Below are 14,032 nucleotides of genomic sequence, written 5' to 3'. Positions count from 1 at the left end.
CCTCCCCACCGTATGTATATATTCTCTCCCCATCCTTGTATATTTCTCTCCCACCCACCCCCTCCTAATGTACAGTCTCCTCCCCACCGTATGTATATATTCTCTCCCCGCCATATGTATATTTCTCTCCCACCCACCCCCTCCTAATGTACAGTCTCCTCGCCACCATATGTATATATTCTCTCCCCACCATATGTATATTTCTCCCCCACCCACCCACCCCCTCCTCCTAATGTACAGTCTCCTCCCCACCGTATGTATATATTCTCTCCCCACCGTACAGTATGTATATATACCGCCATCTTTCTCCCGGGTTGGTGTGATCATATGACTGACAAAGCCGTGCAGTAGTGATAGGCCAGAAGTCCGTTCGATTGCATCCAGGCTCGATTGCTTATCCTGTCTGGGTAGCCCGGATGATGTTTTTTTACATCGAATTCTATACACCGCAATTATGCATCGAATTTTTACATTGAATTTTATACACCGCAATTATGCATCGAATTTTTTACATCGAATTGTATTATGCATTCGCATTTTTTACATTGAATTTTAAACACTGACATTTTATTTCACATAGGTAAATTCGGAGCAAAAAAAATTCAGATACATGATTTTCAAAGTAATTATTTTCAATGCTATAAATTCGGTGTCTAAAAAAAATTCAGATACATGTTTTCAAAGTAATTATTTTCCATGCTATAAATTCGGTGTCTGAAAAAAATTCAGATACATGTTTTCAAAGTAATTATTTTCAATGCTATAAATTCGGTGTCTGAAAAAAATTCAGATACATGTTTTCAAAGTAATTATTTTCAATGCTATAAATTCGGTGTCTGAAAAAATTCAGATACATGTTTTCAAAGTAATTATTTTCAATGCTATAAATTCGGTGTCTGATCAAATTCAAATACTTCTGTCACTCATTTGCTTCCATACACTTGCAACCGTTTTCGGCATGCCATTGCCCGACTGCTTTGTTGTTGTTGAATCAAGTCAAATCCTAGGTAAGTGTGTATTGTGCGTGTGAACGTTGTCGTGAATGTGCGGCACACTTCGTAGGTTTCGTGGTAAAAAATGTGACTTTTTTTTTGCATTACCAAAATGTGGCACCGGTGGATCGTGAATCGGTACTCGGTAGTACCGACATGATTCGGTCGATACACTTAAAAGTACTGCATTCGGTACCCATCCCTACGTGCAACGCAGTGACATTGACGACCCTTCCTTCTTTTATAGTTATTTTATAATTCATGTCGTGCATCAAATAGATTCGCTATCAGCTCTATCTTTAATCTTTCAAAATGTTCAGTTGCTATCGCTATTAGCTCTATCTTTAATTTTTCAAAATGTACAGTTGCTATTGCATGCACTCATCTGTGTTTCACTACACACATGAGTGCATGCTTACCAACTGTCCGTCTGCAACACTACTATCACCAACATCTAAGAAGGGAGATCCCCCCTTGAATGGCCCTTCTAAGGTTTCTCTCCTCCACACTGCCTGTGGAGCTTTTTTTCCCTATTGTTAGGTTTTAGTGAGTTTTTCCTTACCTTCGCGTGGGGTATGTCTGGGAGTGCTTGCATTCTTTCATTTATTTGTATTCATCTAAAAATGTTTGGACCTTATGGTGTTCTTGTTCTGTTCTTGACTTATTGTTATGTTTTCTTCTTGACTTGTTTAAAGAAGATCTGTACGGCCCATGGGGACATTAACGTGTGTTGTCGGGCCCTATAAATAAATTTGATTTGATTTGATTTGCAGCCCTGCTGCTGTGCACTGAGCCGAGAACTCACCTGACAGCCAGTACATCACAGGACACTTGTCGGCCTCAGCCTTGGGAGGCAGGTAGACTGCGAACTTCATCTTACATTTCAGCTCAGTGCTTCACAGGAGGAAAGAAACAGAGTCAATGATCATTATGGATGCTTATTATCCAATAAGATACTATATAAGCTATAATAATATATAGTATATAATACTAATGTATTTATATTGCATGGTAAGGATAAATTAATATAAGGCTGGGAGAGGTATACAGAAGTACCATCATGGCTCTATGCAAAGGTATGGATTGTCCATGATTTTCTTTTAATAATATATATATATATTTTTTTTAAATATATATACTGTAAATGTTTAAGCTAATAGAAATAAATCCATGTAGCAGTATTAAAAGGGAAAAGAAAGTAGATTTTTTTTTATGAAACAGGACCATGTCAATTTGCACAGAAGAACCATATAAGTCAGTTTTGAATTTTTTAGGACAGCCAAATGATACAGTATGTGTGTGTGTGTGTGTGTGTGTGTGTGTGTGTGTGTGTGTGTGTGTGTGTGTGTGTGTGTGTGTGTGAGTGAGTGAGTTGTCTCGGAATCATGGATTTGGTAACGGTAATTTCTGCGTCTCCGTAGACCGTGCCACGTCACCATTTTAAAGTCGTAGTGAAGATTGATTTATATGAAAACCGATTTATGTATAATTTAAGCAAATTCCACGCCATCCCGCAATAATTCAGAATTCCTTGTTAACATCTCTGTAGTGGATCGCGGATTCCATATGGCCCTAGACTAGGTGTGTGTGTGTGTGTGTGTGTGTGTGTGTGTGTGTGTGTGTGTGTGTGTGTGTGTGTGTGTGTGTGTGTGTGTGTGTGTGTGTGTGTGTGTGTGTGTTCTCACCTGTCATGTTCAAAGACCTTCTGAAAGCCTCCAGCACACTTGTTGGTTGACACTTGAGTGACGGCCATGCTGGTTATCTTCCTAGAACACGGTCATGGCAACAATGAGTTGTTGCACAACAGAAAATCTTTCACACACCTTTTGTTGCAGCGGGCCTCCTTATCAATTAGTACAGGAACTCTTTCCAATGCATGCAGTCTAAATCAATGCAAGCACTGAGTTCAGATTGTACATTACATTTAGTCACAGGATTTCTGCTTTTTTTTCACATTTCACTTGTGCTGGAAATTTGCTAAATTTGGTCTATGACTGATTAGGAACACGCCAAGATTATGGGAAATGTGCTTACCGTCTTCTCCAGAGTCAGACAAGAAGATCATACCAATTTCCTCTGTGTATTCAGTAGCTAACCTAGCTTAGCACAAATTAATGGACGTGGATACAGAGCAGTTAGCCTAGCTTTTTTTTTATCTACTTTTTTCTCCCCGTTTTCTATTTTTCTCCCATCCCAATTTCGTATTTCCAATTCTTCCCTCCCCTGTCTCGAACGTTGCTAGACCATGCCTCCCACTGGTCGGCTGCAATGTGGACGAAGCCTTGCATCACGTGTCCCCTCCGGTACACGAGGAGGCAGCCTGTCGCATCTTTTCACCTCTACAGCGCAATCTCTCAGTGGCGAGGAGTAACGCGTGGGAGGCTCACGCTGCCCCCGATACTTCCTGATTCTGCTGTACAGGCGCACCAACCGACCTGTAGGAGTCGCTGTCCACAACGTCCGATCCCCACCCACCAGCTTTCCCACCCCGTAACACTGCCAATTGTATTAGTATGAACGACCAGCCAAGCCGGAAGCAACGCCGACCAGCCAAGCCGGAAGCAACGCCTTGCCCACTGCGCCACTTAGCCGTCCGCAGTTAGCCTAGCTTGAAACTCCGGGAGAGGTGTTTTTGGCCAACAGCTAGGTAAGTGGTCCGTATCTGTCTTCTTGTCTGACTCTGGAGAAGACAGTAAGCATTTCCCATAATGTTGGCGTGTTCATTTAAGATTACATTATTACAGATTTATTTAGGCTAAATTGAAAGACATGCAATATTCCTGTCAACCTGTCCAGAAACGTTAGCGTAGAACCTGCTTGGACCACAGCATGTAATAATACAGTGGTTCTCAACTTGGGGTCCGGAAACCCCAGGAGTCCTAATGAAACCCCCAGAGGTCCTAATGAAACCCCCAGAGGTCCTAATGAAACCCCCAGAGGTCCTAATGAAACCCCCAGAGGTCCTAATGAAACCCCCAGGAGTCCTAATGAAACCCCCAGAGGTCCTAATGAAACCCCCAGGAGTCCTAATGAAACCCCCAGAGGTCCTAATGAAACCCCCAGAGGTCCTAATGAAACCCCCAGAGGTCATAATAAAACCCCCAGAGGTCCTAATGAAACCCACAGAGGTCCTAATGAAACCCCCAGAGGTCCTAATGAAACCCCCAGAGGTCCTAATAAAAACCCCAGAGGTCCCAATGAAACCCCCAGAGGTCCTAATGAAACCCCCAGAGGTCATAATGAAACCCCCAGAGGTCATAATAAAACCCCCAGAGGTCCTAATGAAACCCCCAGAGGTCATAATAAAACCCCCAGAGGTCCTAATGAAACCCCCATGGTCCTAATGAAACCCCCAGAGGTCATAATAAAACCCCCAGAGGTCCTAATGAAACCCCCAGAGGTCCTAATGAAACCCCCAGAGGTCATAATGAAACCCCCATGGTCCTAATGAAACCCCCAGAGGTCCTAATGAAACCCCCAGAGGTCATAATAAAACCCCCAGAGGTCCGAATGAAACCCCAGAGGTCCTAATGAAACCCCCAGAGGTCCTAATGAAACCCCCAGAGGTCCTAATGAAACCCCCAGAGGTCATAATAAAACCCCCAGAGGTCCTAATGAAACCCCCAGAGGTCCTAATGAAACCCCCAGAGGTCATAATAAAACCCCCAGAGGTCCTAATGAAACCCCCAGAGGTCATAATAAAACCACCAGAGGTCCTAATGAAACCCCCAGGGTCCTAAGGAAACCCCCAGAGATGTCCCCAGGGATCAAACAAAGGTTTACAGAGATAGTTGAGGAGACACTGAACCTGAAGTACATTTTTAGGACCAAATAAGTAAGATAGTTTTTTTTTTTTACCATTTGGTCATATAACGGAACGTAAACCAATCCCGGTCACCCTCTTTATCTGGGAACGCCCAAACCCAACTTCGGTCACGCCCCATCATGCGCGGCATTCTGGATCTTTCCTCACAGCCCCACCAGATTTTGACGTCAAAAGGTAGGTGATATGAAATCATACTTATTTTAGAGTATATATATCAAATTTCATGACTATTCATCTATATTTAGTCATCTAAAGACTACTAGATGTGAACGTTTGTACCACTGCAACGTTATAATTGTTCGAATGTGTTCGGGGCGACGCTGTTTCCCAAGTAAAAGTAGCATCCTGTTCCTTAAACATGAACTCCCACTCGCCCCAAGATGAAGTCAGATCGTTTGTTTATGTTGCTAGCATATATAGCCAGTGTTTTGTCCGACGAAATGTGTTGTACATTTGTAATCTTAATAAGAGATCTAAGTTTGTCTGAAGTGATGAACTGAGGTTGCGCGAAAATAATCGAAGGGAGAACAATAATTGTCGCGGGGAAAATAATGAACTGGTTTTCTCTCTCTCTCTCTCAATCTCTGTATAAAAAAACATCTGAAGCATAGACAGACAGAGTGACAAAGTCCAGAGACAGCACAGCAGACACGGTAGGTTTGTGTGTGTGCTTGTTTGTTTCTCTACAGGTGAATGGAGGTGTGTGTGTGTGTGTGTGTGAGGCTGCCATGCTGAACTGGGTGAAGGTAAGGTTGTGTGTGTGTGTTTGCATGTCTGGTAATATTTCGGCATAATCATTTTGGTTTCATGCTCATTCATATTCAAGTTCATTAACAATAGGCAAGATCTTCTTCTTCATCTTTTCATCAGAATTTCACTCATATCCAACAAACCATAGCAATAAACTAAATTCATCATTGAGGTCAACAACCTCCTTATCCATATTCAAAAAACAATTCAAATCTAATTTAATTTCATCATAAATCACTCACATACAGTAAGTTCCCTCCTAGCACTGTTTTTTTTAAATAATGTGCTAAATAAATAAAATAAAATAAACTCGTCAGTCGTACAATAATAATAAAGTTCATATTATTTTACTTTCTTGTTTAAAATATTTTTGTGTGTTTGCAGAGCATGCCTAATATCCGGCAAATGCGGAAGAGGGAGAGGAAGGTGCGTCTGTGGGCCCCGGAGGCCATGGACCAGGCCATTGCAGAGGTCAGAGCAGGCAGGTGGAGTGCGAGGCGGGCAGCCACGTTGTTCGAGGTCCCTAAGTCCAGCCTGATCCCGGACACCATTGACCGTGGGAGGGCAGCCTGCGCCAAGAGGGGGGCCATAGAAGACTACTTCAAGCTCCTCACCACCACCTTGGAGGAACATGGGCTGAGGGAGAAACCCTGTCATATTTACAACTGTGACGAGACAGGGTTTCAGATGGACTCCAACCGGAGGAAGGTCGTTGTGCCCCGTGGGACGAAGCACGCCTACAGGCAGGCCCAGGGAACCAGGGAACACATCACGGTCCTGGTCTGCCTCAAGAGTTCACCCGAAGATCTGGAAAGGTCAGGAGGAACACCACCAAGGCCCGCCTGCTCACCGCCCAGGAGATGACGGATGCCATCGACGAGACAGAGGACCGCGCCGCCCGCGCCGAGGCAGGAGCTCTGGCCAGGGCAGACCGACAGCGGCAGCGGGCTGAAACATCACGGACTCCCACAACCTCCTCCCGTACCCTCCACAGCCGCAGAAGAGGAGTGTATGAATGAAAAAATTTATAAATATGTATGGTGTGCTGTAAATAGTTGATATTGTTCTAAGTTATGTTTATTATATTTTTTATATATTGTTTATAAAATGTTAAAAAGTGCTGGCTGTTGTGTTAAATTTGTCATATTTTTGTTGAAAACACATGTACTCTCAAATGTTAATGTGACAAGTGATTGTGATTCATATTTTGTTTGTTAGACAAATAAAATGGGGATGTTGTTTGCTCCTGAGATGAGATGGTAGACAAACGCTGTATACACTACCTTCCAGTTGACAGTAGATGGCAGCATTGATTTAAACTGATGAAAACAGGTTCAAACAAAAGAACTCCATTTTCCAAGATCTTTTTTCACAGTTCACAGGTCAGCAGGTCAGTAAAAGGTGATGAAAATGCGATCTGAACATGGGAGCGTTAAACTATGAATGCGCCCTCACGTCACCTCTACAGTGACCGTGAATGGCCACCTAATTATCATAATTAAAGTGCATCATTAGCATTATGTTTGTTGTCTAAAGGGAACCAAAATGGTACAATTTAAGTTTTTAAATGATATCCGCATATATAGGACAAATAAAACAGCGTTCATTTGTAAAAAACTCCAATGAAAACGGCGCAAGGTACGTAATATTCGCTATTGTTATGCAAATGTGATAGAATCCTATAAAAAGGAGGACGCACTTGGGCACCATGACGTTAATACTTTCCCGACATGACGAGGACCGACCGAATGCACCATCATCCACGCCCAGCTGTCACTGTATTAGCTAAGTTAGCAATCTAATGCCGACCAGCTGCTTTCAGCCTTTTAACATCATGTTTGAGTGTGTGTGCGTGTGTGCATGTGATGGTGGTACACATGTTTATTATTATAATGGCTGGTACTAAAAATTTAACATGATGCATCTTTGCACTGGTGTCATTCATTCAACCATTGGTTAGCAAATAGCTCCTGGCAATGATGTAACTTAAGTAATAATCAGCCATTACAGCTTTGCTTTCCTGCTGGTGTTAAAGCACTAACGTATCTACCGCACACTAACACAATGCGTGCAAATAGTAAGGTTACTCGGACGTGACACACCTGTTGTTTAGTTGCAGTATTTCAGGAGAAGAAAGTTTCACGCCGTGTACTGCAGTCCAGAGTCCAACGTGCTGGCGAACGTGATGACGTCATGAACTGTGTGCTGGAGTCCAGAGTCCGACGTGCTAGCGAACGTGATGACGTCATGAACGTCAATAGCGCGTTCCATTGCAGCGGGAAATAGGAAAATCCGACCTCCTGCTAATTTTAGTATCAAGTTTCAAATTCAAGTTTCTTTATTAGTTGTGATACAAAAATACAGAATACTTTTATATGAAATGCCTTTTTCTGTTTTGCTCCTGAGATTGTGCTAGATAAAAATAGATAAGTATAAAATATTTTTAAAAAATCGTAGAGTTATTTACAGAGCATGGTAGGACATGCTAGGTCCTGTGATAGTGCAATACACTGTTAGCTACGGATGAGGCACTGGGTCTTTATGTACACTGCTATACAATGCTATATTATACAATCTCAAGTTATACTATACTATTCTTAAAATGACCTTTCCTTTTGTAAAGTGACCATAAGTGTGAGCGTGTGCAGCATGAGTGTGTGTTTGCTCATGTTAAAGTGGCTGCTAGTGTGTGAGCGTGTACAGTGTGTGTGTTGTGTGTGTGCTCATGTGTGCTTGTGTGTGGAGAGTTCAGTGTTCAAGGCTCTGATGGCCTGGGGGAAGAAGCTGAGCCGAAGTCTCTCTGTCCTAGTAGCTGGTGCTCGCCGGCGTCTGCCTGACCTCAGCAGCTGGAACAGGCTGTTATTGGGGTGGTGGGGGTCTTTCATTATTCTGCAGGCTCTGGATTTGCACCTCTTGTTGTATAGAACCTGCAGGGGTGGTAGTGCAATACCCGTGGTACGCTCGGCTGAGCGCACCACTCTCTGTAGGGCCTTCTTGTCCTGTGCCGTGCTGTTTCCATACCAGGCAGTGATGTTTCCAGTCAAGATGCTCTCTACAGCTCCGGAGTAGAAGGACTGGAGTATCTTCCCAGATACTCTGAACTTCCTTAGCTGTCTCAGGTGGTAGAGGCGCTGCTTCGCCTTTTTTACGACTGAGTCTATGTGTGTTGTCCATGTCTGATCCTCTGAGATGTCGACCCCCAGGTACTTAAAGCTGCTCACCCTGTCCACGGTAGCCCCGTTTATCCTCAGTGGTGTGTGCCCAAGCCCAAGTCCTTCAGTTCCACAGCCCAAGTCCTTCAGTTCCACAGCCCAAGTCCGACATCACATCAATATAAATAACGTATTGTTTTCATCTCTCTATATTAACGTAACTAGCTATTCATATCAATCAACATCACATCAATATAAATAACGTATTGTTTTCATCTCTATATTAAGGTGATTCCATCAACACAACATAAATGTGTGAGACGCTTCTGGTCAGCGTCGAGGTGTAGATATAGTCCCCTCATCAGGGGAGGATAGGGTGCAGCTGGGGAGAGTGGGGTGCTTGCCCGTGTGTGAATTAGGGGGATGGAATACAGCTGGGTGAATGAGGGTGAAGGAAGGGGTGACTGAAGAAAGAGAGGATGATGAGGAGTGCGCAGTGGATAGAGAGGGGGATGAAGAGGAGCGTGTGGAGGACGTGAGGGGAAAAGGAGGGGGAGTGAAGTAGGCCCGTGCTGTGATTATGACAAAATGTTCAAAACACAACTTCATTATTGCTTATCTCTGCAAACACGACTTCATTATTGCTTATCTCTGCTCTGTTTACGTTGGGTGGATGAGCAGTGAGTTTTAATATTGAGCACGGCATAAGGAAGTAGGTAATATTTTTGGACTTCCTGACGGGCAGACCCCAGGTGGTAAGAGCAGGCAACTGCACCTCCTCATCCATCACTCTCAACATAGGGCCCCCCCAGGGCTGTGTTCTGAGTCCCCTCCTCTACTCCCTGTACACACATGACTGTGTGGCACAGCGGAACAACAACACAATCATCAAATTTGCTGACGACACAGTAGTGGTGGGCCTGATCTCTGCAAACGACGAGAGGGCCTAACTGGAGGAGGTCAAGGTTCTAGCGGGATGGTGCCAAGAGAACAGCCTCTCCCTGAACGCCAGCAAAACAAAGGAGATGATTGTGGACTTTAGGAGGTCGGGGGTCAGGCACTACAGCCCCCTCAGCATCGATGGGGCACCGGTTGAGAGAGTGAACAGTTTTAAGTACCTCGGAGTCCACATATTCGAGGACTTGACATGGACCTCACACATTGACAGTGTTGTGAAGAAGGCACGGCAACGCCTCTACTTCCTCAGACGCCTAAGGAAGTTCCAAGTCAGTCAGAAGATCCTTAAGAACTTCTACTCATGCACAATAGAGAGCATACTGACTGGCAATATCACCTCCTTGTTTGGGAACAGCACCGCACAAGACCGTAGCAGACTACAGAGAGTGGCCCGCTCAGCCGAACGCACAATTGGAGGGGGGCTTCCCACTCTCCAGGGCATTTACAACAAGCGGTGCATGGGCAAGGCTAAGAGAATTATCAAAGACTCGAGCCACCCAAACAACTGCCTCTTTGAACTGCTGCGGTCAGGCAAGCGATACAGGAGTCTCATGGCAATCACAGAAAGACTCAGAAGAAGCTTATATCCCCAGGCCATCAGGATGCTCAACGAACAATAACACTATGTAACAACCATCAAATGCACTCACAGCACACACATCCACACGCACACACTCACTTTAAACATACAACTCACTGCAGCACCCACTTTAACCACTTTAGTACACCTAAGCACACTTTATATTTATCTGTAAAGAATTTGCACTACAACCCATACCTCATTACACCTTACTGTAAATTATATTGTACCTAAATTGTACTTCATCCCACTTCTGCTTTGCACTGTATAGTATATTGTATGGTAACTCAGTTACTTCTACTCTACATAGAGCATTGTATATATATCTACGTACTTGACTTCTATTTTATACTTGCTATACTTATTTTATTATCTATTTTTGCCTAGCACAATCTCTGGAGCGAAACAAAGAAGCATTTTGTATAAAAGTATTCTGTACTTCTGTATGACAACTAATAAAGAAACTTGAACTTGAACTAATATGCTCTTGCGCGTGATGCGACTTTGGGCTTCATTATTCAGCCACAGGCAGGAGTTTTTAGATCACAGGCTGGTCGCGTGAATAATTTCCCGTGTCGTGTTTTGAACATTTAAGTTGTGTTGATGGAATCACGTTAATATAGAGAGATGAAAACAATACAATACGTTATTTCGATTGATATGAATAGCTAGTTACGTTAATATAGAGAGATGCAATCAATACGTTATTTATATTGATGTGATGTCGATTGATATGAATAGCTAGTTACGTTAATATAGAGAGATGAAAACAATACGTTATTTATAGTTAGGAGTAACACGATTGGGCGCTGAGAGAAACGTCAGTGGCCAATCAGGCCGCGCAAACCGAACACGGAAGTGCAACCCCCTTAGGGAAAGTATTCACGCGCCCCCTAAGGCCTCAACCCTTTCACTGCCACACGACAGCCGGTTACCCCTTTCACTGTGACAATACAGAAGGTTAGCCCTTTACTATCACACAACCGACGGCTTTACTATCACACAACCGACGGCGATGCTCCATCATTAGCATCATTAGCTCTGCGGATGTGATAGTAAAGGGTTAACCTTCTGTCGTGTGGCAGTGAAATGGTTAACGGTCACAAAAAGATGGCTAGTTTCCCCTTGGTTGCGAAATGGTGGACAGTGTGAAGTCGGACACGTTTTTAGCTAAGTAATATTTATTTACTATATTTTTTAAGAACAAGAGGCTACACCACCAGTCTCCTTGGTTCAGACACAAAAAAACAAGATAGAACAAGAACAAAATGACGATGCTCCCGGTCTGCTTATATAGGGCGGAGCCTCTCGTCACCACTCACCACACCTGTGTTAATTACAAAACAATCAATTAAACACTACAGCCACACCACCATGTGAATGCAATGTACACATAACACCAGGTCAAGGACCTTGAAGCAGATTTTTACCTTAAAATGACCTTGACCTCTCACCCCACACGCAGTTTAACAGACAAAATGACTGGTAAACGGGAAAGAAAAATTCCATTCAACCATTTTCTCCATAGGTGTTGAGGAAAAAAGGACCCGGGGGTTTGTCCAAATTATGTGAGAGGTCTATTGAGGTCATAGTTCCAGTTTTCCAACTGGAAACTTACGACCTCCGTATTTGAATGGAATGCAGCATCCTCCCATCCTCCCAATGTGTTTCCACATACAAATGGCAGATGGATGAATGAATGAATGAAAACTTTATTTAACAGATTGCAGAATGGGTACAATACAGTACGGCTCAATACATACAATTGTTAAGGGGATGCAGACCTGAGAAAGACGTTTGTCTTGTTTGGCACTGTTGCTTTGGGAAACGTCTGGAACAGTCTGTGTTATCCCTGCTTATCAAATACCTCCAGATTCCATTATTATTTAGTCTGTCTCTCTATGATCCCTGCTAGGCCTAGTTTATCTATCCTAACCAGTAACCGCTGCGGCAGTGGCGTTGTTTCAGTAAAAGGCAAGGTATGGCGAGGAGGGGGGGGGGGTGGGGGGTGGGGGGTAAAGGGGGTGGTGGATTTCTTTTGTCAAATCAGTTGTGCAATAGTCACTTTTGGTGAGTTGTTTCTATACAATTCAGTTATATGACATTTAGGTGTATGACACAGGACTACACAAGCATTTTTAGTATAGAAATGTGTCAACAGACTAAAGCAGGGAACCACAATATTTTGCATATGAATTATGCAGAATGTAATATCATAACTGTCTATTACTTTTCTTGCAATTGAGCCAATTTTCCTTAGGTACGGTTTTGAGGTGTGTGTTCAACAGAATGTCAGAATGTAGTATCAAAAACACATTCACAAAAAGTATGGGTTACTGAATGCTGAACTGCACTGTTATAATCACTAAGCCATTGTAAGACCTTACCTGTGTCCCTGTATCACTTGTCTCTGCTGCCCTCTGTCCCTATGTCCATTTTCCTTTTTTTTTGGCATATTTCAGTTAGTCACAGTAAAAGTCACCTAGTAAAAGTGAGATAATTGACAATATCAAACCATGCTAGGGCTGTACCGAATAGTTTGAAGCTTCGTTCATAATGTTGACATTCGAATTCTAAATCAACATAAAAAATTGTAATAAATAATTTTTTTTTTTTGCCAAGTGTTAGGGATTTCCTATCCCTCGTGAATTCTTAATTGATATAGTTGTGGACCAGTCGGCCGAAGGACGAAGCGGAAGACGGAGTATTTCAGGAGCTTTTATTCATCAGAGAAGAAGACAGTTACCCCGCGCGGGCACATCACCAGTAGAAGAAGGAGGCAGAATGTCCATATTACATGTCATTTTATACATACAGAGGAGGGGAGGAGTGTGTGTGTGTGTGTGTGTGTGTGTGTGTGTGTGTGTGTGTGTGTGTGTGTGTGTGTGTGTACTTGGTCAGAAGAAGGGGGGCTAATTGGTTCCAGATGTAGAAGACCCCTTCTCGGAACAACATCTCCATAAATCAAAGGGGCGTGACAGCTTGTGCGCGTGTGTACGTGAGTGTGTGCGTGTGCACGTGAGTGTGTGTGCGTGTGCGCGTGCATGTGTGTGCGTGAGATGTACAGGGGGCCCTGTGTAGAAGGAGCCTCGAGCCAGAGGTCATCAGGTCACGCCACATGCACAAAGGGAGACACAGAGAGCAGGGTGCAGTCTACAGCCTAAGCACAGATATAAGATATTACCAGGCATCAATGAACTAATCTATCAATTCCCCCTTTTGATGTTAAATTAAAACGTCAACACACAGTTCATTGATCTGTATCCGTCGATTGTCACCTCATTACATGCATCACATCCAATACCAGACGGGATAATCAACATCAGGAGAGCAGAGAGAGAGATAGAGGGAGGGGGGAGAGCGGGAGAGAGAGAGAGAAGAAAGAGAGAAACACAATTCTGGCAACTTAACAGAAGATACAGTAACCCCGTTGGACCCCCCTTACTCAGGCACACCCAACGTCCATCAGGGCGCTACCTTCCCTCTGTTACAGTACACCGCCCACCTGGGTCGGCCCCGTCTTCTGGAGGGCAAGGGCTGACCTCCTGAGGTTGGTCCCCGTTCCAGGTGCGGGTCCCCTAGACAAACGTGTCTCCCTTGGTCGGCCGCCTTCCCAGTGTCTCTGGACTGTCCTCTCCACCTCTCGCCAGCCGCCCACCGTCACTCCAACTCAGCTCAGTGTCTCTCCTGCGGCCGCCTCCCCCGTTCTCGTCGTGGATGAACTGCGTGTCGTAGATGATTTGCGGCGGTGCTTGGCTGCTGTCGATGCCTGGCT

At 43.9% G+C, this 14,032-nt stretch overlaps 1 protein-coding gene across 1 annotated transcript in view; it reads right to left on the bottom strand.

Moving 5' to 3' along the window:
* esd (esterase D/formylglutathione hydrolase) overlaps positions 1 to 7,744 on the bottom strand; it is a 73,256-nt gene extending 65,512 nt beyond the window's left edge. Inside the window, exons 1-3 of the mRNA XM_084313771.1 lie at positions 7,671 to 7,744; positions 2,678 to 2,758; positions 1,798 to 1,886 (exon numbers count right to left, since the gene is read on the bottom strand). Coding sequence (XP_084169897.1) covers positions 1,798 to 1,886; positions 2,678 to 2,745 — 157 coding nt within the window. The 5' untranslated portion in view covers positions 2,746 to 2,758; positions 7,671 to 7,744. The remainder of the gene's footprint in view (positions 1 to 1,797; positions 1,887 to 2,677; positions 2,759 to 7,670) is intronic.
* Between the last annotated feature and the right edge of the window lie 6,288 nt (positions 7,745 to 14,032).

This window comes from Notolepis coatsorum, assembly GCF_963971535.1.
Source record: "Notolepis coatsorum genome assembly, chromosome: 5".
Taxonomy (NCBI): Eukaryota; Metazoa; Chordata; class Actinopteri; order Aulopiformes; family Paralepididae; genus Notolepis; species Notolepis coatsorum.
Note: the sequence above shows the minus strand (reverse complement) of the source record. Positions and strands in the feature narration are given on the sequence as shown.